The sequence below is a fragment of the Scyliorhinus canicula genome, chromosome 13 (assembly GCF_902713615.1).
Source record: "Scyliorhinus canicula chromosome 13, sScyCan1.1, whole genome shotgun sequence".
Taxonomy (NCBI): Eukaryota; Metazoa; Chordata; class Chondrichthyes; order Carcharhiniformes; family Scyliorhinidae; genus Scyliorhinus; species Scyliorhinus canicula.
Window position 1 is genome coordinate 22,213,994 of NC_052158.1, and position 23,475 is coordinate 22,237,468.

Consider the following 23,475-nt stretch of genomic DNA (forward strand, 5'->3'; position numbering starts at 1 on the left):
AAAAATATATATTTATATTATCATTCACTTTTTTCAATTATGGAGCAATTTTGCGTGGCCAATCTACCTATCCTGCAGATATTTTGGGTTGTGGGGGTGAGACCCACGCAAACAAGGCGAGATCGTGCAAACTCCACACGGACAGTGACCCAGAGCCGGGATCGAACCTGGGACCTGGGTGCCGTGAGGCCACAGTGCTAACCCACTGCGCCACCGTGCTGCCTGTCAGTCATTTTTGATGTGCAGTGGCATGTCTAATTTATGACCTCTCGTGACAGGCTGGCCATCTTTTCCAAGAGCGAGTGAAAATAAAACTAGCCAGGGAAACAGACACACATGTGCTGTATTTGCCTCATGTGGCGCTATTGTGCTAACGTGATATAATCCATATCATACCACTATCCAGGGTTCAAGTCATTCCTCCTGCCTCTTGTTATATTTGGAAAATGCTTCGTAAACAATGTAACTTATGTTGTAACAACTCAACTAGCGGTTTCCTTATTCAGCAATATTATTCAGGAAAAGCATGATTCATTTAGTTGCTACACGAAGTTAGTCATCTTGATCCGCAGATATAGATAGTTTTATGGAATTTTCCTGTATCTTTGAAAATTGTCCACGTGAAGTATCGCATTTTAGATGAAGGATGCTGATAAAAATGGAATGGAAACTGGTTTAACGGAGAAATACTGAGATATGCTAGTTCAGATGCAATTGGTTGTAGTATTGCAAAAGTTAATGCAACAACATCGTTAGCAATGTAAACCAGAAACTAATTAGCGTTGCTGCATTCTTATATATTTTTTAAATGTCACGACTGATGTATTTCCCGTAGCGCCCAGAGCATTGTTGTTTTTAAAAAAGTAACTTATGTTCGTTCGGCGCAATGCATCAATTAAGTCTTTTTATTGCTGAATTTATATTTCATGTAATCAGAGAATTACCTTACTAAACTGTAATTACTTGTGCACACCTTTAAAATGTACACTGCAAAGAATTGATTTTATTGTGCAAGAAGGTATCGATTTATTCATTACACAGCAGTGATTGCTCTCCTGAGTAAGTACACGTGTTGGATTTACATAATTTTTTGCTTTGCAAGAACGTGCCACGGTTTTCAATTCAAGTAAAATAAAACACATGAAAAAGGCAAATGTCGATTGTTGAGTTAATTGCGCTGTTGTCTAAGTTGTTTTGTGGAATTAAATGTCAGTGGATTCAGAATCGTGTTAAGCCTCATGAATTGGAATCGAACAAGGTTTTGCAGGCCGATTGAATTCTCTCTAAATTTAATCGAACAAAACCTTCCATCGTTTCTAAAGATGCTATTAGGTCACAACTCAGCCTTCGTTTTCAGGAAAAATGTTACCCGTTCTGTGAATAGGTCTCTGAGCCAAATACACATGCACTTCTGGAATCATGTTTGTAAACCTTTTCTCGGCTTTCTTAAGTGCCTCGGTATCATATTAATAATATGGAGATCTGAACACCGTGATGTCCTCAAAGTATGACCTACGTTCGATACTGATTCACATTTACCGCCGTTTTAGTTCCAATTGTTTAAGCATAATGACGACTACTGATGTTTTATTATTAATCGCAGTACAACACAGTGGTTAGCACAGTTGCTCAGCACAGTGGTTATCACAGTTGCTTCACGGCTGCAGGGGGTCCCAGGTTCTATTCCCGGCTTTGGTCACTGTCTGTGCGGAGTCTGTACATTCTCCCGGTGTCCACGTAGGTTTTCTCAGGGTGCTCCTGTTTCCTCCAAAGATGCGCAGGTTAGGTGGATTGGCCAAGATCAATTGTCCTTGGTGTCCAAAAACGTTAGGTGGGGTCACTGGGTTACGGGAATAGGGTGGATGCGTGGGCTTAAGTGGGGTGCTTAATGGCCCGTGCAGACTCGACAGGCCGAATGGTGCCTTCTGCACTGCAAATTCTATGATTCTAATAGCCTTTCGAACCTGTGTTATAACGCCTAAAACATGTATCTTTGTATCCAAGATATCATTGTCTATATACCCCAACTCGACTACTTCCAAGAAATAGGTAAAAAGTGAAACCGCCTCATCTCGTTGGCTCAATGTAATCCACGCCTTTGACCAAGACACTGAATGGTCCAAAAACTGCTTTCCCTTTGCGCTGATTTGCATTGTCAGCAACATTCCACAAGCCAGCACTTTCAGAAGCAACTTGCTTTCGTCCTTACAATCTGTGTCACCACAGCAAATCAGACATAAAACTTCGCATCGCGAGGTGAGTAGAGTTTTGAATAAAATAATGATTAGAGGGTGAAATTAAATTCGGAGCAATTGTAAAACCTTCGATAGTGGGTAGTGATCCCTTTGAGCAACAATTTGTTGTTTTTATTCAATATAAAAAGGACCAATAGAAGAGCTGAATACAGATTGGTGTATCTGCGACTATTCATTTTCAACTTCTACCATTTTTTGAATTAAAAACTCATGTAGTATTGTGTAAAGGGAGTTAGCATACCGATTTTGGAAGTTACGGATCACAAGGTACGTTTGCCTACATTTTAAAGTTATGTTCCTAATTTGCAAATATTTAACCTATTTGTAGAGTGATTCGCAAATACTCTTTGGAACAGAATTCTCCGGGGTCCCGGCACAACGGGAACACATCACACCCAGCGGTCGCATGTCAAAACTTATGTTGACAGTTGGCAAAAATTTGCTTTATTGGAATTATTGTTTGAAAATCATGAGGTGCGAAAATCTATCGAAATGTGAACGGTGGGATTGCTGATACGGCGTCACTCACAGTGCTGACACAATTATTTCTCTTCAACTGGTAAACGTAAAGTTTGTGGATCTAGTATTCTGCAGCAGGTGGCATTCGGACACAATCTCTATCATATGAATAGAGCCGCGCAAGAGCTGAACAAGGCATGGTTAGTTCGTTTATTTCGGCTACAGCGATTAGGAGCGCAAATAGTACAACATTTCAACTGTCTGCTAATTTATTTTTCAATTGTCGGGTAATTTGACTGACATATCACTAACTAGATAAATCTCCGAAAAATATCGTTTTGTACTCGTTTGCGCGCGGGATGTCATCTTATGTTACTCAACACACGAGGGTGCAGGAACTATGCTACCACACTCCATGTTTTTCACCGGCAAAGAGCATTCTGACATTCAACATATTCTGCTAACTTAACAATGGACATCGTGTTCATGCGTTTATTTTCCCTCAGAAAGAAAAGCCCACGATATCCATAATGACTTGCGCATTTCATGAATGTTCAGTTTCCTTTTTCCAATCATCGCATTATCTCCCACTCCTACCAGACCTACCACTTGGGTAGCTTCCTTAGTCAATCTTTCTCTCTATCTCAAAGACGAACAGGCAAGCCCATAGAAACGTGAAACATTGTTTATTACCTTTGACATGGGGGAGTTACCAACTTTGCAGAACCTTGATTTTTTTAGTTTTAATTTGTCTCATTTGATGACACCCACTGTAATGAAATCCGTCTTCAATTGTCGGTCACAATTCCCATACCACCAAAACCTCCCAATATCCTCAATCCGGCGTTCATTGCACTCAAATACATTATCCTACTGAACCACTTTCCCAGCTTTATTTATCTGAAGTGACTGGAAATAATTATGTTATTGTTCCTCTCTATATGTAGTAGACTTTCATACCAAAATAATTAACTTCATAGCGCGTTGGTTCTATGTTGGCGATAACTCTGCAGCCATTTTCTCACCTTGCCAGGAGTAACCATATTATTTAATAACTGACGTCACAGCCCTGGACATAATGTTCAAGTGGAGAAATTAAGAGAATGGAAATATACATTTATTATTCTCATTTTGTTTTTTCGCACCGTCCAACACAGCCAGCTGTTCCATTCTCATTGCCCTAAACGAAAAACATTTCCTCCATTTGTATTCCATCGCAGTTTTACATTTTTGGTCTCAGAGCCCAAGACGTTACAGATTAGCATATTTTATTATTACGAATTGTCGTCCTTCTTTGATAACAAATGATGTGCAGATAGAGCTAAAGCAATGCTCAACGGCAATTGAAATGCTTGTTCATTTCAGGATGAAGTTACCGCATTAAATAGTTGTTGCTTGCTGTATAGCCAATTAATTTTTAACTCAGCATTTCATCCGGTGCTTTTTTTTTTAGCACAAAACACTCAATCAGAATCTTATTGTTAAAAATTCATTTTGGAAAACCAAAATGGTAATAGTTGATATTTTGCCGCCCATGTCAAATAGAAGTTTCACTACATCTGTATAAATAATCAGGAAAAATGATTAACTCACACATATAGCGGACTTTGAATGATTTAAAAGGCAACAACATTAACTGATGAAAATCTGACAGGCTCACTGCTCAGACACAAGTTAACATTGCCTGTATGAATACAGCAGGAATTTTGGAAGAATAACAATATGATAGCTCAGTATTGACGGAACTGGTAATCCATGATGTGTCTGTTCAAGTAATATAGTTAATGACGATCAACGTATCTCACAAGTTATGACAGCTCCATAAAAGTAGAATAAGTACGCTAATATCTCTTAAATAAATAATAGTCGTGTCTTCAATCTTTGTTGTTCATGTTTCGTTTTCTGTGGATGGTGTCTGGATGTGCACCTGAATGTGCAATAACTGCCGGGCTATGGACCAAACGTTGAAATCTGGTATTCGATTGGTTGAGTTTATTTGCCGGAGCAGACACGATAGGCCAAGTACCCTCATTCCTTGCCTCAAACTTTCGAACTGATGTGAAGTGACTCTCTCTGAAATGTCAAGCATTCGGGGTCAAAATCAATCCCTGCACCTGAATTGTTTGCGAGTACTTTCAGCACACAGAGTACACTGACTGAAGTAGGGGGGATATCACCAACGTTTCACTGGCAGGAAATTTTGGAAACAAATACTTGTGAATGATACCTATCTCACTAAAATAAAACAAAAAACAGCGTCATACTCATTTAATTTCAGAACCATAATTGCCGTGCAAGCTAAATTTTATATTTTCTATGAGGACAATGTTTGTCAAAATGTATCCAAACAGCAGTTCAACAATAAAAACTGTGGTAACAGTAATTTGATTTGACCCTGAAAGTTGTTATCTATCATCTTGATATACTAAAAAAGCACTTCTCGGCGAAAGATTCTTCACCGAACCTTGGAAAACAGGATGTGTCTGAGTTCTGTATTACTATAACTCGTTCCCTGGCTGGATCTGATTGTTTTTTTTTCCAAGTATACGCATTTCCGACGTTCAGAAGGCACAGCTCCTGAAATGATTTTGCGGAAAAACCTGACATTTAATCATTAGTCGTTTCGTACCTCTGACATATTGTATACGTAACCATGTCGATAACCTTGGAAACATGCCCTTGTTTTATTATTGCATACATTAAATGGACCACTTTAACAGCAACGGCGGGACCTAAGATTTTTACAATTCAAATCCTCTGAGAGTTCACGCTGATGCTATACTATTAAGATATTCCACCGTAGACTACCAAAGAAGGAAAGAAAACGTGGAGTCAGGATAAAATAGAAAATATGACTTCCCGATATCAAGAAAAACAAAACGGAGGTTAGGAGTAAATGGCTAGGCAGAGCAATGGTGTTCTACAATGATGTATTCTGGGTTCCACCATGCTCACAATTTACATAAACGGTATTTATATTGGTATTAAAAAGTCGCAATTTCTAAATGTGCCCTAGAAATTGAATGGGTTGAGGTTGTGAGGACCGTACTGCCATGCTTTGACATTTGATACTGAAGAGGACTGTAAAATAACGGAGGTATTTAAAACAAATTTGTAAACTTGACAAAACATTGACAAATTAACTTCAACAAAGATAATTGTGAGGCACATTGTTTTGATAAGAAGAATAGGGAGCTCTTGAATTACTTGGAAAGCACGAAGCATATGTAAAAAGGATACCCGTGTATACATAAACCAATCACTAATCATTGTGCCAAGCACGAGAACAAAACAATAAGAATACAATAAACACGGGCTAATGTTCAAAGGGCTATACTTAGAAGGCACTGGAAATTATATGAAAGATATAACGAAAAATATAATGAGTCCGAAGATGTGCACGTTAGGTGGATTGACAATGGAAAATTTCCCCGTAGGGTTCAAAGACGTCTAGGTTAGTTGGGGCTACGGGGAGAAGCCAGGGAATTGGGACTCGGTAGATGCTCCTTCGGAGGGTCAGTGCATACTCGATGGGCCGAATGGCCTCCTTCTGCATTGTAGGAATTCTATGGCTACTATGAGTTTCGGATCGATAATAGACAGGCATCTACATGCACCTGATGATATGGCATTGGGGAGGTTAAACAGATTAATCAAATTCGAAGATATCCATCATGGAAAGTTTTTAACAGACTGGGTCCGCTTTACTCCTAATTAAAATCTGAGTATTCCGGGAAGTCAGAATCTGAATGGTTTTGATGGAGATTTTAGCACTTGTCGTAAAAGGCATAGCTACCCTGTCAACGACAACATAAAGTGGAACACAAGGTCATTTTCTGAAGGCAGATGTGTAAAAAGTATGTCTCCAGGGTTGGCGAAACGGAGTAGGAAGAAATAAGGCAGAAACATGACGATCATGCAAACTCGGCGGCATGAAATATTTTCCACGTCATTTCCAAAAGAGGCACGGTTGCACTATCGCTTCACAGAGCCAGGGTCCTAGGTTCGATTCCCGGCTTGGGCCACTGTCTGTGTGATGTCTGCACATTTTCCGTGTGTGTGCGTGGGTTTGCTCCGGGTGCTCGGTTTCCTCCCACAAGTCACGAAAGTACTTATTAGGTGAATTGGACATTCTAAAATTTCCAGTGTGCCGGAACAAGCGCCGGAATGTGGCGACGAGGGGATGTTCATAGTAACTTCATTGCAGTGTTACTGTAAGCCTACTTGTGACAAAAATAAGGATTATCAGATTATATTAGAAAGAAGAGCGAAATATAATTGAGAAAAAAGTGGTATAAATTTAAGGATGGAAATATTAAAGATAGTCCAAAACCTTTTTTTTCCATTAATTCCTGGGATTTATCTCAAATCTCCAGTTTACCCATAACCTGAGTGCCATTTGTGTGTCAACTATACGGCAGTGGTTCTGGATTCACATGCAGCCCAGACGAGATAAAGACGGTAGATTTCTTTCCCGGAGCGGCATTTATGAACCAATGTTTCTTTTTGCACAACTGGCAATCTTCACCATTAGATATTTGATTCAAGATTTAAAAAAATTCAAATGTCACCATCTGTTAAGGTGGGACCCATAGTCGAACTCATGTCCACAGAAATTTCCCGGGATATCTGGATTACTAATCTAGTGAAATTACCACTCTGCCTTGCTTCCCACTTCCTCTGGCTCATAAACGCGCGATTGGATATGGGAGTAGCTGGAGAGGATTGGAGAGTTAAGAATGTTGCACGCCTGTTCAGAAGGGACAGAAAGATAAGTCAACTGCAGAATACTCAGACTTACCACAGTGCTGGAGAAACATTGAGACATCATTATCTGGGTCGACATTAACATCGGCCAGAGGAACTAGGATTAATAAATGGCAGCCATCATGCATTTGTCAAATAATGGGCAAACTTGAGTACTTCTTCATTTCAATAACGGAAAGTTGACTGATTGATATAAGGCAGTTGGGATCGTACATTGTTATTTTCAGGAAATCTCAAAGTGATCTAATGCTTGACTTGTTAGCAACATTGAAGTCTAAGAGATTAAAGAGGCGGTAGCAGCGTGGATTACAAATTGTTCAGTGGAAGAGAACTGTAAGTAATGGTGGTTTTTGGTAATCAACCGATTGGGAAGTGTAGAATGGGATTTGCATGGATCTTTTTAAATACGTTTTATTGAAGTTTTTTTAATAACATATTATACACTATGCAAGCAGCACGGATAACTGTGTCGAATACAAAATGGACATGTTAATTTCCCTTATGCAGGTGCCCTCCCCACCCGCTTCCCTCATTTTTTTCGGTCTTTTCCTGGCCCCTTCACAGTATAATGGGTAGTTCTTTGTTATTTACAAGTGGTCGTTGAACTTCCTTGCTCCCTCTTGTTGTTGGGTCGCCCCCCTCCCACGCCCACATACGATTCTGTTTCGGCTTCCCTTGGGGTTCCTTTTCTAGACTCTCTTCCCTCGATGTCGGTTGTTTTGTGGCCTCCCCCTCTTTCCGGTAGCCTTCCACCTTTCTCCTCCCTTTCCTGCCTGCTCCCTGTGGTCCTGTTGGCTCCCGTGCGTCTCCCTTCCCCCGTTCTATTATATATTGACTTCAAACACGCATTGCAACACGTTGATGAATGGCCTCCACGGATTATAGAAGCCATCCTCTGACCCACGAATGTTTCACTTGATCGTCTCCATATGGAGAAATACCGAAAGCTGTGCCAGGCAGTCTGTAGCTGCGGATGGTGTTGCTGATCTACAGCCGAGAACAATTGTCCGGCGAGTGACAAAAGAAGCAAAGACTAGAACGTTGGTCCTCTTCCTCATGAATAGTTCTGGCTGGTCCGAAACTCTGAACACTTCCACTTTAGGACACGACTCCACCATAAACTTGGACATTGCTTCGAAGACGGCTGTCCAGAACCCCACAAGTCTAGGGCATGCCTCAAACACGTAGGCGCAGTTCCCCATGCATCCCTGGCACCGTTCACATTTTTCATCCACTTCCGTCAAGAACCTGCTCATTTCGGTTCTTCCAAGGTGTGTGATGTGCACCACTTTCAGCTGCTTATGACTTGCGCATGAGCAGTTCACCCTGCACAACGCTTCAGTCCAGAGTCCCCACATTATTTCGGTCCCTAGATCTGCTTGCTATTTTTACCGTGTTTCGTGCTGTGGGGAGCGAGCCCTTTCTGAAAGTCGATTACACAGGGCCCACAGTTTCCGCTCCCCAGACCTGCACGTCCAGTAACCCCTCTAGCATTTTGATTTTCGGGGCTCGTGGGTATGTGGTCGTCTCCTTGCGAGGTTATTGACCTGTCGATGTCGGTGTTCGGTCCAGCTTGGTAAGTCCTGTCTCTCCGTTAGCTCCTCTACGTTCGCTCGACTGTCCCCCGTGCAGACGTCCATAACCGTCAGTGTCCCCCCCCCCCCCCCCCCCCGTCGTCTTCACCTGTTGAAGATAGCGTCCAGCATGGCTGGTGTAAAATTTTAGTTGCCGGAGATGTGCGCCATGGAGCACACCGCTCAGACCGAGATGTTGCCGAGAGGGGTCTGTACATAAATGCATACCTCTTGTGGGAACACGACTGGCTAACCTGGTTGAATTCTTGAAGCGGTTACCAATTCATAGGTGACAGAAACAAAGTGTCAGTATGCTTGAAGCATTAGGAATTTATTGATATTTATTGTCCCAAGTTGGTTTACATCAACACAGCAATGAAGTTACTGCGAAAAGCCCCTCGGCGCAACACTCCGGCGCCGACTAGTCTACACAGAGGGAGAATTAAGAATGCCCACAACACGTCACAGCACGTTGTTCGGAGTTGTGGAAGGAAACTTGGGCACCCGGAGGAAAAACAGGGAGAACATGCAGACTCCACACAGACAGTGAACCAAGCCGAGAATCGAAACCTTGGACGCTGGTGCTGTGAAGCAAAAGTGCTAACCACTGTGCTACCGTGCCGCCCGCAATCATGTGTTGTGTAAGGAAATTACTAAATCCTGATACGTTTCATGTTTCTCGCTTAATGCCTGTGCAGTTGACTGGTTTTAAAATCCGCATTTTTCTTTTGAACTGAAAACCCCCGGTGCAAGAGGATATGTGCTCTCATCCAGAAGATACCTCTGATTCAGTATGCTATGTGTCATTGCCCGTGATGTCATGTTGATGGACATGGCAAGCAGCCAATTAATTGTTTGAAATCTGCGCCTTGAACCGATTCTCATTTGGGATTGGTGGAACTCTTCAGAAACTTCTGGAACAGGTGAAGCAGACCCTATTTTTTTTTTTATAGATTTAGAGTACACAAATATTTTTTCCAATTAAGGGGAAATTCAATGTGGCCAATCCACCTATCTTGTATCTTTTGGTTGTGGGGGTGAAACCCATGCAAACACGGTGAGAATGTACAATCTCCACATGGACAGTGACCCGGACCGGCATTCGAATCCGGGTCTTCAGCGCCATACAGTAAGAAGTCTTACAACACCAGGTTAATGTTCAACAGGTTGGTTTCAAACACGAGCTTTCAGAGCACTGTTCCTTCCTCAGCTGACAGAAGAAGTATGTTCCACAAAAATATATATACACAAAGTCATAAGTTTCTGTAATTCCCAAGGTATTGCTTAAGTATATCAATGGTAAGAGGACAACAAGGTAAAGAGTGGGGCCCATTTACGACCAAGGAGGAAATGTGTGGGTGGAGGCACAGGATATTGGTTGGGTGTTGATAATTTCACACCTGTCTTTACCCAACATAATGAGGAAGTAGCTATGGAACTCAGCGAGAGATGGTGAGGTTCTTGAGCGAATTTTCATAGGGAGTGACAAGGTATTTGAGGTATTTGTAGGCTTTAACGTGGACAAATCACAGATCCGGATGTGTCCGAGGCCTCTGTGGGAGGCAAGGGAAGAGATTGCCGGGTCTCTGACCCAAATGCGTAATTCCTCTCTGGCCATGGGGAAGTGCCAACGCATTGGAGAACAGCTAATATGGTCCCACTGTTCAAGACAGGTTGTAGAGACAAGTCATGGAACTATTGACCACCGTGTCTCATATTGGGAATACTACAGTATAGGCCCTTCGACCCATCAAGTCAGCACCGACGCATGAAAGGCCCTGATCTGTCCTCTTAGTTGGGAAACTACCCAAGGCTATTTTGAAGAGGTGAATATATCTCCTCTTGGAGGGGAAAGGTTTCATCAGGGACAGACAGCATGGGTTTGTCAGAGGGCGCACATGCTTAACGAATTCGATTGCATTTTTGAGCATGTAACCAAGTGTATAGACGAGGGTAGAGTAGTTGATGTAATTTGCATAGATTTCAGCAAAACCTTTAGCAAGGTCCCACTTCGGAGACTTATTAAGAAGGAAAATGCACGTGCAATACAGGGTGATTTGATAAATTGGATTTATAATTGGCTCAGCGGTAGGAGAGAGCTGATGATGATAGATGGCTGCTTTAGTGTCTTGAAGCCAGTGACCAGTGGTGGACCACAGGGATTCGTGCCTACCCCTCCTCTCCTATTGTATCTCATTTATTTAAAGGACATACGGGCCAAGTGCTGGCAATTGGGATTGAGAGGACAGATCAGGGCCTTTCATGCGTCGGTGCTGACTTGATGGGTCGAAGGGCCTATTCTGTAGTATTCTGTGATGCTTTTCTTCTTTGATGTTGTCCAGGAGTGTCAATCGATGGTTATAAACTTTGTGGTTAGTTTCACAAATGAGTAGAGCAAAATCAATGAAGCGTGAAGGGATATGAACTATACAATCAAGGCAGCTGTGCGTGTGTAGATGCTGTTAATCACAGCCGAGTACAGTAATTTCACAGATAGGAATGAAAAGCTTCCAGATCAAAGTTCTGATGGTTGAAACTCAGCTGCCTGCTCAAAATGGATTTCCAATAGCGGAAGTAATTCACAATCATTTGCCATGCACATATTTGCATAGCGGGGAATGCGAAAGATTCTGTTGCAGAGTCTGCTATTGGGCCATCACCTTGTGCAGGGTGGCCGATAGCAGCGCCCGGTGGCTTGGCCCCCTTTCTCGACCCCCACCCCACATTGCAGGCCATCCCCCCTCCACAGATCCCTGGTCGGATATTCAGTATTGTGGCGTCTTCGCTGGGGAGTGGAGGGGGGGGGGGGGGACGGGGGACGGTGGGAGGGGGTATGGTGGGGGTGTGTTTTCAGCATTCGTGTTGTGTTGGGGAGGGTGGCTCTCCGATGGACGTTTGGAGCAACTCTCTTTAAGAGTTAATCCCTTGGCGCACCGCGAGGTCCATCTCAGCAGTGCTCGGTTCGAAACACATGCACTAATTATGACGGACATGAATCCTGGCCCAGAGAACCGGAGAATCATGCGGGATGCAGAGTGCTTGTCCCAGCTATTAATATGATGCGACTGATTCTTCATGACCCATTCACATCCTCCCACTGGCACGGACATGAATATCGATACCTCTAGGCGCCGATCTCGTTTTTGCCCGAAGCTGGATTCTCCAACGCATCCGGAACGCTGCTATCAGCGCAGAGCAGAAGAGAATCCAGCCTCAGTCTTGGTTCACCGGCCCTCCAATTCCTGGTACACGATTTTCATTGACAGTGAAATTCTCTCTTCCCACCGCTTGTCAAGCGTGATTTCGCCTTAAAGTTCGCCTTAAAGTCTCTACTTGCTGTAGATGGTGGTGAACTTTCAGGAAAACAAAACACTAATAGAGCAACAAGTGAACATTGGGTGAATGGAATTGACTCGACAGATTTCTGGCGATCTTGCATGACACGACGTGCCCAATTAGTTAATTCTGTGCCTTTTTGATTGTTTGGTCCTAACACCACTGAGCACGAACTCCACAGGGACTACAGACATTGATGAAGCTGACTTATCATCCCCACCTCAAGAACAAATCGAAACGGCAAAATTTATTGACCTTGCCAACAACGCTCAGATTCCATGGGCAGGAAACTACAGGCCAGTAATCTTAACACGCGTCACAATGAAATGGTGGGAAGATATTGTTAAACTGGTATGGTTGGAAACATTCAAGGCAATAAAGCAGATTCCATGTGTTTTGTGAATGGAAAATTAAACAAAGAAATTAGAAGCCACTGTATCACTTGAGGTCTGTTGCCATTAAAAAGATCTTGGCTCATCTAATTGTATTCTCAACCACACATTTTTCCCTCCTGCAGATTACCTCTCAGCTCCCTGTTAAGCAATAGTTTATTTATCTCGGCCTTAAAATACTAAAATATTCTGCTTTCAATGCCTTTGAGGAACAGCGTTCCAAATGAATCACAGAGAAAATGGCTCTCATCATCACCATCTTACATAAATGACTCCATATTTTTAAACAGTACCACCTATATATAGATATACAGACAAAGAAAACGTTATCTTGACATCTGCCTTGCCAAGACGCCCAGAATCATTATGATCAATGCTGAGGAGGGTTTAAACAACATTGCTAAGTGCATGGGAACTTATACGCAGTCAGAGGAAGTGGAAGCAAGTACAAGGACAAAAGAGAAAACGGGAAGAAAGAAAAGTGATAGGCAAAGGAACCAATGGCCAGAATCAAGCTGAGCCACCGTGAATAATCATTGGAATTGTACACGGAATGTTAAGAAAACATTTGCCACTTAATGTACGGAGCACTTGCAATGAAGTGGATTAATTAATCACACAAATAGATGAAAATGTAAACAATGTAGTCAGGAACACGGAGGATTAGCTGTAGGGAGACCAGGGATGAGGATTTAACATCCAGGCGAATTCAGTATTCAGGAAGGACAGTCAAAAAAGAAAACGTGGTGGGATTGTATTGCGAGTTAAATTAAGGAAGCTGAGGAATGTTTTGAACTCCAACGACGTGGTATGGGCAGTGCTCAGAAACATCAAATGCCAGAAAAGGTTAGTGGGGGCTGTATATAGACCGCCAAACTGATGCTGGGAAAGACCTAAACAGAAACTTGGAAACATATGCGATGTGGGAACACTGTAATTATGGGTGATTTTGAACCGCATATAAATTGGTCAAATCAAATTTGTAACAATATTACAGAGGAGGAATTTCTGAAGTGTATACAGGATGGTTTGCGAGATCAATGCGTTGAGGAACCAATTGGAGAACAGTTCATCCTCGGATGGGTATTGTGTAATGGCACTGGAAAACTTGGAAATCTCGTTATGTGCGGTCAATGGGTATGAGCACACATAATATTATGCAGCTCTTTATTCAAATGGAGGGTGACATAATTGACTCTGAGACCAGTATCCTGAATGGAAACCTGGAATAATGGAAACCACGATGGTATGAGGCGCGATTTGTCTACAATGGATTGGTGCACGTTACTGAAATGGATGACGATGGATCGGCAATGGAAAACAATCAAACAGCACATGGGGGAAATGTAAGAATTGAACATTCCTGTCTGACGCAAAAGTAAAACAGGAAAGGTGACCAAACCATGGCTTAAAAGGAAAATTAGAGACAGTATTTGATCCAAGGAAAAAGCATATAAATTCCCAACAAAAACCGCAGATCGGTGGATTGCACGACGTATAGAAGACCAGGAATTCAATAAGAAGGGGGAAATAGAGTTCAGGACTAAGCTTCTGAGATGATGGGAACTAATTTAAAACGTTTCAACAGGTGTGTGAAAGGAAGAAGATTGTAAAGACAAATGTATGTCCATGACAGTCAGAAGCAAGGGGATTTAAAATGGGGAACACAGAAATGGAAGGCCAACTAGATAAAAACCTTGGGTCTGTCTTCACAAAGGACGTTGCAAGTAACGTGTCAGAAATGCAAGGGAACAAAGTGCCTAGTGAGAGGGAAGAACTGAACACATCAATGTTAGAAGAATAATGGTGTTGGGGAAATTGATTGATTGAAAGCCGACAAAATTCCCAAGGCCTGATAATCAACATCCTCGAGTACTTAAGGAAGTGGCCCTCGAAATAACAGATACATTGGTGGTCATCCTCTGATATTTTGTAGACTCATGGGCGGGATTTTCTGGTCCCCAGCCGCACATTTCCCGGCCGTGTGTGGTTCGTTATCAGCGGGATTACATCTTCCTGCTGCTTGTCAACGGGATTTCCCATTTTACCCGTCCGATCCCTCCGGAATACCCACGTGCGGAGGTGTACTACTGGCGGGAAAGGTCAACCACAACGAGTACCTTTGGAGAGGGGAGCGTGCAACGAGACCTTCTTGGCGTTATGCAGCAGTCGCTGAAAGTAAGCCTGCAGGTGCAGCAGGCGGTAAAGGTAACCGGTGTTTTGACGTTCACGGCGAGAGGATTGGAATACAGGAGCAGGGCTACCTTGCTGCAATTATACAGGGCCTCGGTAAGTCTACTCCTGGAATATTGAGTCCGGTTTGGTCTTCTTATCTGAAAACGGTGTTCTTGCTCTCATGTTTTATCAGACTGATTACTGAAATGCGGGACTGACGTATGAGGGGAGTGTTATGGGCCAGGGTTTAGAGAACTCCAAAGTGTATCATGGAGTTCACTTGACGCACAATCTTTACTACATTGTAGTATGGGGACCACACGGCCCACTCTACAGGTGTGGTACAGCAGAAATTGAAAAATATTTTTTAATGCCAAACAATGTTTATTCTATGAACTCAAGTTAACCTTTTTAAAACATACAGTGAATATCTCAGCAACCATTAATTCAAATACAACCCCCAAAGACTACGACACTAAGTAATCCTTTAAGCTTTCCTTTTAACATTCATAAGACTTAAAACACCTTTTACCAGAAGCACATCAGATTAAAGTCACTACTGTTATTAGTTTTAAATCACCAGGATCGATTTACAGTCTTCTTACAGAGAGAGATTCATACACCTTCTGGCTGTGACTGCAGCTATCCAGCTCTGAAAACGAAACTAAAACACATCCTGCAGTAAAAGACTAAAACGAAAGCAAAATCTGACAGATAGCCTAGCTCCATCCACTCTCTGACATCGCTGCAGTAATAAACACCTATTTCTTAAAGGTACTCTCACTTCAGATACTTATATACACACATATTTATAAACACCCATTTCTGAAAGGTACTCTCACATGACAAGAGATTGGTTCAGTTAGGATTATATTCGCTCGAGTTTAAAAGAATGAGGGGGTACCATAGAAATCTATACAATTCCAACAAGACTAGATAGGGTAGGTGCAGATGGTAAAAACGTTGGTGGAGTCAAGGGTTACGGTCTGATGACATCGTCTCAACCATTTAGGACTGAGATAAGGAGACATTTCTTTTTCCAGAGGATGGCGAGGCTGGGCAATTCACTACTACAGAAATCACATGAGGCAAAGACATTGTATATTTTCAAGAAGGAGTTATATATAGCTCTTGGGACTAAACGTCTGAAAGCATATGAGGGGAAACCAGGAACAACCATGAGATTAGCAGAGATTAGCGGAGCTGGTTCGAAGGGCAGAGTTCTCCTTCCATGCCTTATCCCTTTAAATTGAACCTTTTAGAAGATACTTATAAGCAACAATATTGCTATTAATTACTCTTACTATTACCAATATTAATCTCGGGCCCTTCTTCCCCAGGCCCTCGTTGGTAAATAATACAAACCGTACAAATTCGTACCCGATCATACTCACCCAACCAGCTTGACCTGCGTTACTTTTGTATCCTGATGTCACCTCGGGAACACCGATCTTCAAGTGCGAAATCAGATATCTCATGCTGGTAGAGCTGATAGATTCTTTATTTATTTATGAAAATTTTTTAATTGAAAATGTTCATTTTACACACTGTACAATAGGCAAGGGTAAGTGGATCAGGTGCAATATGTAAGAACTTTCCACAGGGTATAGACCCTGTGTACCTGCAAAAAAAGAGAAAATTCCACATTACACGTGCAGAACCATCTGCTCCGTAAATGTATCACATTCTCTAGCTATATCTGACGCTTTCCCCATTTTGGGGTTTGACCAGTTCTTCAGTGGGCCCTGTGTACACTTAAAGACCCCCCCTCCCCACCCATGATTATCCGGTGGGTCTATGTCGGGAATTTTCACCATGATCTCCTTTAAGTATTCTGTGTCAACCCAGTTGGTCGATACATTGACCAGGACCACTGGTACACCATCCAGGACACCGCTGACGCTGACGTATTTCCCCCTGGCTCTCTAACTGTCTGCTGCAATGAACACCATCCTTTTACTGATCAGTATGGCTACCTCCTGACTCTCGTCCCATAACCTGAATGCTACATCTATGCCACCCATCACTTTCTTCCCTGCTGGCAGTCCTTCTCCCTCAGGTGTGTCTCTTGGAGGAAAACTATGTCGGCTTTCATATCTTTCAGGTGGACAAAGACTGGATCTGTTCACTGTGCTGTAAATTCCCCTGACGTTCCAGGTAACTATTCTGATGGAGTTCTCTCTGTTCCCCCGTCCTGCAGGATTAGTCGTACTTATCTTGTAAATGCGCCCGCACTCTGGCGTATCCCTTCGTTAGGGGGCATCTAAAAAACCTGTAGTCACCGTACGCCGCATGAGGCTGGATCCGTGTACTTTTGGGTTTCCGGTTGTACAAAGACCACCCAACATGGTCGCCAACTGTGTGCATGCCATATGGGTGAGTCCCTGCACTTTGGAGTTTTCCTTTGCTCAGGGACCTTACAGCATGACTGTCTGTGTGGGTAGCATGGTGGCGCAGTGGTTATCACTGCTGGCTCACGGCGCCGAGTCCCGATTTTAATCTCAGACCTGGGCCATGGTCCGTATGGAGTTTGCACATTCTCTTCGTGTTTTCGTGGGTTTCGCCCCACAACCCAAAGATGTGCAGAGTAGGTGGATTGGCCACGCTAAATTGCCCCTTAATTGGAAAAAAGTTAATTGTGTACTCTAAATTTATTTTTAAAAATGCATGGCTGTTTGCGGCACCATCTTATTTCACGTTTTCGAAAGTGACCGGCTGAAGTCAGTCTGGAGCTCTCCCCCGCTCCCGTGCCGTTTGTTCCCTTTGCAGATTTGGTACCCTCACCCCTTGCTGCCTCCCTGCCCTCATCATAGCCCCCGTCATGTTCGCCCCTCCTGTTTACCCCTCTGCTTCCCCCCTTGGTGTTGTGCCCCTCTTTACCGGGTGCTCGCTCCTTGGTGCGATCCACTGCAGCATCTCCAACACTCTTACCTCCGGCACCAGCATTCCTGCTCCCTGTTGGGTCGGTCTGACTCCCTTCCTATTGTATCCCCTATATACACGCCTCACCCTGCCGTCTGCTCTGCTGCACTCGACCCCTCGTTTCAGCGAACTGACTCCCCAGATCATAACTAGGCGATGAAGTCTTGTGCAAATTGTCCATTGGTTTTTCTCTGCCCCCTCTGTGTCTTCCTTATCGCTGTCTCCCTTGTTGTCTGTCTATTCCGGTTTTATGGATAAAGTCGTCCGCATCTGCAGGGGCAGTCAAATAAATTTATCTGCCCTGTCTGTAACACAGAGTCTGACTCCGTACAAATTTCAAATTTAATATTGTACTTGCACAGGTCCTGCTTCGCCCTCGTAAATTCCGCCCGATTCTTTAGGAGGTCTGCCCAAATGGGCTGATAGTCTGATTTTGTTTTCTTCCCAACTGCAAACCTTTGTTTGGCCCAGCGAATCCTTTACCCATCCATATATCTGTGCAGCTTGGCAATGGCCGTTCTGAGCTGCTCCCCCGCATTGTGTTTCGGCGAGAATGACCTGTGGGCCCTGTCGATCACTCGGGGCTTGGGGACGCTGTCTGCGACCCACGAGGTTACCCTGAATTTGGGCCAGTTGGCCGGTTGGACCACTGCCCTCGATTCCATCTCAGGTTCACTATTTTGATATTTTGTCGTCTCAACAAATTTTCCTGTTCCTCCACATTCCTTTTCAGGCGCCCCTGGGGCCCCAACAACACCTTAATTTTGGCCTCCACGGTAACGAGCTGCTGAAATTAGAAAAGACAAAATTCTCGATCAGGAAATCCGAGGGGAAATTTCACGACACTTGGAAGAAGATCACACCTCACATTGAGGAGCTGTTCGCAACCAGCAACTAACGAGGGGAAGGGGTGCAAAAGGATGGGGCCAGAAAGGGATAGGGGCGGTTGAAATCGAGAGGGGGTAGCATTGTGGGGGCGGAAGCCGTGCCGAGACAGAAGGAAGCTCACTTGCACAGATGAGAGACGAAATAGGAGGTCATTGGTGGTGGTGCTGTGGGAGGAGTGTGGGCGCAAAACCCGGAAGGTGCATTATCCAAACCTCCCTCGGAACACAATACAACAGAACTCCCCCCCACCTGAATGAGTGTACATATAAATAAAGCCAAAAGTCCACATTAAAGGGCTGGTTTAGCACAGGGCTAAATCGCTGGCTTTGAAAGCAGACAAAGGTAGGGAAGCCCCACGTTTCAATTTATGTACCAGCCTCCCAGAACAGACGCCGGAATGTTGCGACGGTGGCTTTTTCACAGTAACTTCATTTGAAGCCTACTTGTGACAATAAGCCATTTTTATTCAAATACGAAAGTAGATAACAGAACGCCAGGGCGGGAACCTTGGTCAGAGGCAAAGAGATATCGTATGTACAGATGTATGTGGAATTATTATTGCCTACTTCCTTCGTTTATACATTTGCAAATGACGCAGTTTTGTTTTGTTATCTCCGCAAATCTTTTCACAAAATGTAAAAATCCCAAGAGAAATATTTTTCAAAAACATCTCTGCTTCAGAAAGACAGTTTAACAACATAACATGCGACAGAGCAAAGCCGAGTAGAAGCCCCGGAGCAGCACAATCCGTCTGATAAACTCAATGCATTCTATGTTCGGTTCGAGCAGAAAACCAACAAACCATTGTCAATTGCCCGAGCAGCCTCAGACAGACCCATAACTACCGTCCCAGCTTCTGAAGTCAGATTGGGCTTCTTGAAAGTGAACCCTCTGAAAGCAACGGGTCCTGATGGAATCCGTGTTCATGCATTCAGATCCCGTGAAAAACAACCGGTGGACGTGTTTGAGAACATCTTCAACATCTCCCTACTCAATTCAAAGGTTCCAATCTGCTTCAAGATCACCGTCGTACCAGCGTCAATGAAGAACCAGCAAATGTGCCTGAACGACGACCGTCTGGGGGCCTTGGCATCTATCATTATGAAGTGGTTCAAGACGTCGGTCATGAGACACAGCATCTCCGTACTCCCAGAACGCCTTGGTCCACTGCAATATGCATACCACCACAACCGGCCTGTAGGAAACGCCATCTCCATGGCCCTACACTCACCCATCGCACATCCCGCCAACAAGGAGTCCTACATCAGACCCTAATTCATTGACTACAGCTCCGCCTTTAATACCATAATAACAGCCAAGTTCGTATCAAAACCCTGAAACCTAGGATTTGGCTCCTCTCCCTACAACTGGATTCTTGACTCCGTGGACCATAGACCACTATTGGTAAGGAAAACCTCTTCCACAAAAGTCATCAATACCGGGGCATCGAAGGCTGTATACTTGGCCCGCTGCTATACCCCATATGGCTACATGGTTGTGTGGCAAGATTTGGCTTCCACTCCATCTACAGGTTTGCTGATGACACGACCGTAGTGGTTGGGTCTCCAACAACGATGAATCAGAGTACGGGATGGAGATAGAGAACCCAGTGATGTGGTGGAACGATAACAATCTCTCTCTCAACGTCAACAAAACTAAGGAGCACGCCATTGACCTCATGAAGCAAGGTATGGTACACAACTCTGTATCAAAGGTGCCGTAGGTGGAGATAGTTGTCAGGTTCAAATTCCTAGGCTTGCCCATCACCAACAATCTGTCCTGGTTCACCCAAGTCGATGCTACGACCAAAAAAGCACAACACTGCCGAAACATATTCGGCAACCTCGGGAAATTCTGCATGTCCACAAAGATTCCTACCAATTTCTACTGAAGCATCAAGAAAGCAGTCTATCTGGCTGTATTGTAGCCCGTTATGGCAACTGGTCGTCCCAAGACGATACGAAAGTACAGAGAGTGGTGACCACAGCCCAATCATGCTAAACCGTCCCGTCCATTGACTCTGCCTACACCTACCGCTGCCTTTGAAAAGCGGGCAGCATACCCCTCCCACCCGCGTGATCCTCTCTTCCAACTTGTTACATCGGGCAGGGGATACAGAAGTCTGAGAATAAGCATTAGCAGGTTCAAAAACAGCTTCTTCCCCGCTGTAAGCAGACTCATGAATGGCCCTCGTATGAACTAATCTGATCTCTTCGCACATCTTCTCTACTGATTAGTACTATACTCCGTATGCTTATCTGATGCCAGTTCCTATGTATTTACACTGTGCATACCCTATGTTTTTGTCATGCATGGGACGATCTGTCTGGAAATACGCCGAGCAATATTTGTCACTGTACCTTGGTACACATGACATTAAATCAAATCCAATCCATCCAGTTAGATTCTCACTGTAGGCCTCAAATTTGATGTATTTGCTTTCAGTCACTAATGGTTTTCACTGTAGATTCACCAGCATCTAATATTTCTCTGGAGGGAGAAAGAGAGAGAGAGTTTAACTCCATAAAATAGTGTACTATTTGCAACTATTGAGTTCCTCACTTTCTCTGCTCGACTGAAAGGTATATTTCCATTAAAGAACCATGAATAAAAATGATAACCGCAAAGTAAAGCAAATGGGAAATAAAGAAAGCAACAGTAAAGACCCTTACAATGACAGTGTGTGACTCAGCAGAACGCCTAAGAATACGTTCAATTTCAGCTGACCTCCATTGTCTTCAGGCCTCGCTCCTCGCATTGAGCGCAGAAGGCAAGGATAAACCAGACTAACAATTACAAAACAAAGAAAACGCTTAGCATGGTGTATCAATTGATAATGACTCAAGGACCGTGATTTCGGGTGAACCATGTATGAGATGACTAATGACACGCAATGGAGTAACGATAAATTGGGATTTTATGAAGTTTAACAGTGCATATGTGATTAAAGTATTGTAACCTATAAACGTGTCTCAGCTATCAACAACATTCGATGTTATTGCGAAGAGTTTGAGAAAATGGCACATACCAATAATGGAAAATAATTGCTTTTATTTGCGTTGAAATAATTGTTTTTTTTCTTTGTCTGCTTTGAAAGATCTAGAATGGATGAAAGCAAAAGTCCTGTCTCAGCGATTACTGCTGAGAAAAACCCAACTGAAGTTGAAAAAGGGAAGGAAGAAATTAGCCTCAGCGCTAAAACAACTCCCACAGGTAATGATGTAAAACGACAGTGTCAATATTGTTCATGGTCTAATATGAGGACAAGTCTACTTAAAGTTCTAAAAAATTAAATGTGATTGACTTGTTTTTCAGAAATGTTTTCAATTATTAATTATGTATGATTTCAAAACGAACCTTAAAAAATACTGTTGACAAAACTAGCCAATGCTGATTTTTTTCTAAAATGACACTCAAAGATAGTCGTTGAATTGCAGTGTACACAGTGTAGTACTTCCGTCTCAATTTGCGTTTTCTGTGGTGAGCAACACGGTTAAAATGTCAAAACCTTAAAATAAAACAATGTATGTTATTTTATAGGTCATGGTTTATATGTAGCCCATTTGTAATGTTATATATTCCGGTTTTAACAAATTATGCTGACCACTTTTGGTACACGACTGACTGCTCGTGTTCCAAGGTATCTAGACACTGATGTATTGACAATAAAACGTTCTGCAGTGCCCGAGTGAAACAGATCGAGATTATAGCTATCTGTCGGAGAGGCGATAATCCAACTATTCAGAATTTCATAATGAAAATCTCTTATTGTCACAAGTCGACTTACATTAACACTGCAATGAAATTACTGTGAAAGCCTCCTATTTGCCACATTCCTGCGCCTGTTCGGGGACACAGAGGGAACATTCAGACTGTTCAATCAACCTGACAAGCACGTCTTTCGGACTTGTGGGAGGAAACTGGAGCACCCGGAGGAAACTCACACAGACACGGGGAGAACGTGCAGACTCTGCACAGACAGTGATCGTGACCCCGTGAAACGACCGTGTTATCCGCTGTGCTACTGCCTATTACTTTGCAACATCTGAGAAGAAAAAGATACATTCCGCGGTAGGAATTATTTCCACTAGTATCGAAGTAACCTGACCAGATGTACAATCAAAGTCTTCCCTTCTTAATCGTTTCGATATTTATTACTAAAATTACCCTTCTACCTTAGTGTAGAATTATCAATGTCGAATAGTGTAGAACTCTTCTGGACAGCACAGTAACACAGTGACCATTGTTGCTTCACAGTGCCCCATTCAATTTTCGATATGGGTCACTGTCTGTGTTGAGTCTGCATGTTCTCCTCATGTTTGCATATATTGTCTCCAGATGCACTGCTTTCGTTCCTCAAGTCTCGAAAGACGTGCTTGATAGGTGAATTGAACATTCTGCATTCTACCTCAGTGAACCCAAACAGACGCTGGAGTGTGGTGTCTAGGAGATTTTCACAGTACCTTAATTGCAGTGTTTTTAAACATCGTTTTATTGGCATTTCTCACATTTATATACAGTTGTATATATACACATCACATTTTTCTCGCCCGCGCTAATTTCCTATATTATACAGAGAGGTTTATTTTGTATTTTGTTTAACTGACCTTATATGCATTTCATTGCCCTGTGGATCGTCTATGGTTCCTCCTCCTTCCCCATTGTCCGCCCCCTTTCCCCTGGGCTTCGGCTGTGCTTTTATTTTAT

At 43.2% G+C, this 23,475-nt stretch overlaps 1 protein-coding gene across 1 annotated transcript in view; it reads left to right on the top strand.

The window, feature by feature from the left end:
* The first annotated feature begins 2,231 nt into the window (after positions 1-2,231).
* LOC119976524 (golgin subfamily A member 4-like) overlaps positions 2,232-23,475 on the top strand; it is a 1,176,663-nt gene continuing 1,155,419 nt past the window's right edge. Inside the window, exons 1-2 of the mRNA XM_038817077.1 lie at positions 2,232-2,256; positions 21,866-21,981. Of these exons, the coding sequence (XP_038673005.1) occupies positions 21,873-21,981 (109 nt within the window). The 5' untranslated portion in view covers positions 2,232-2,256; positions 21,866-21,872. The remainder of the gene's footprint in view (positions 2,257-21,865; positions 21,982-23,475) is intronic.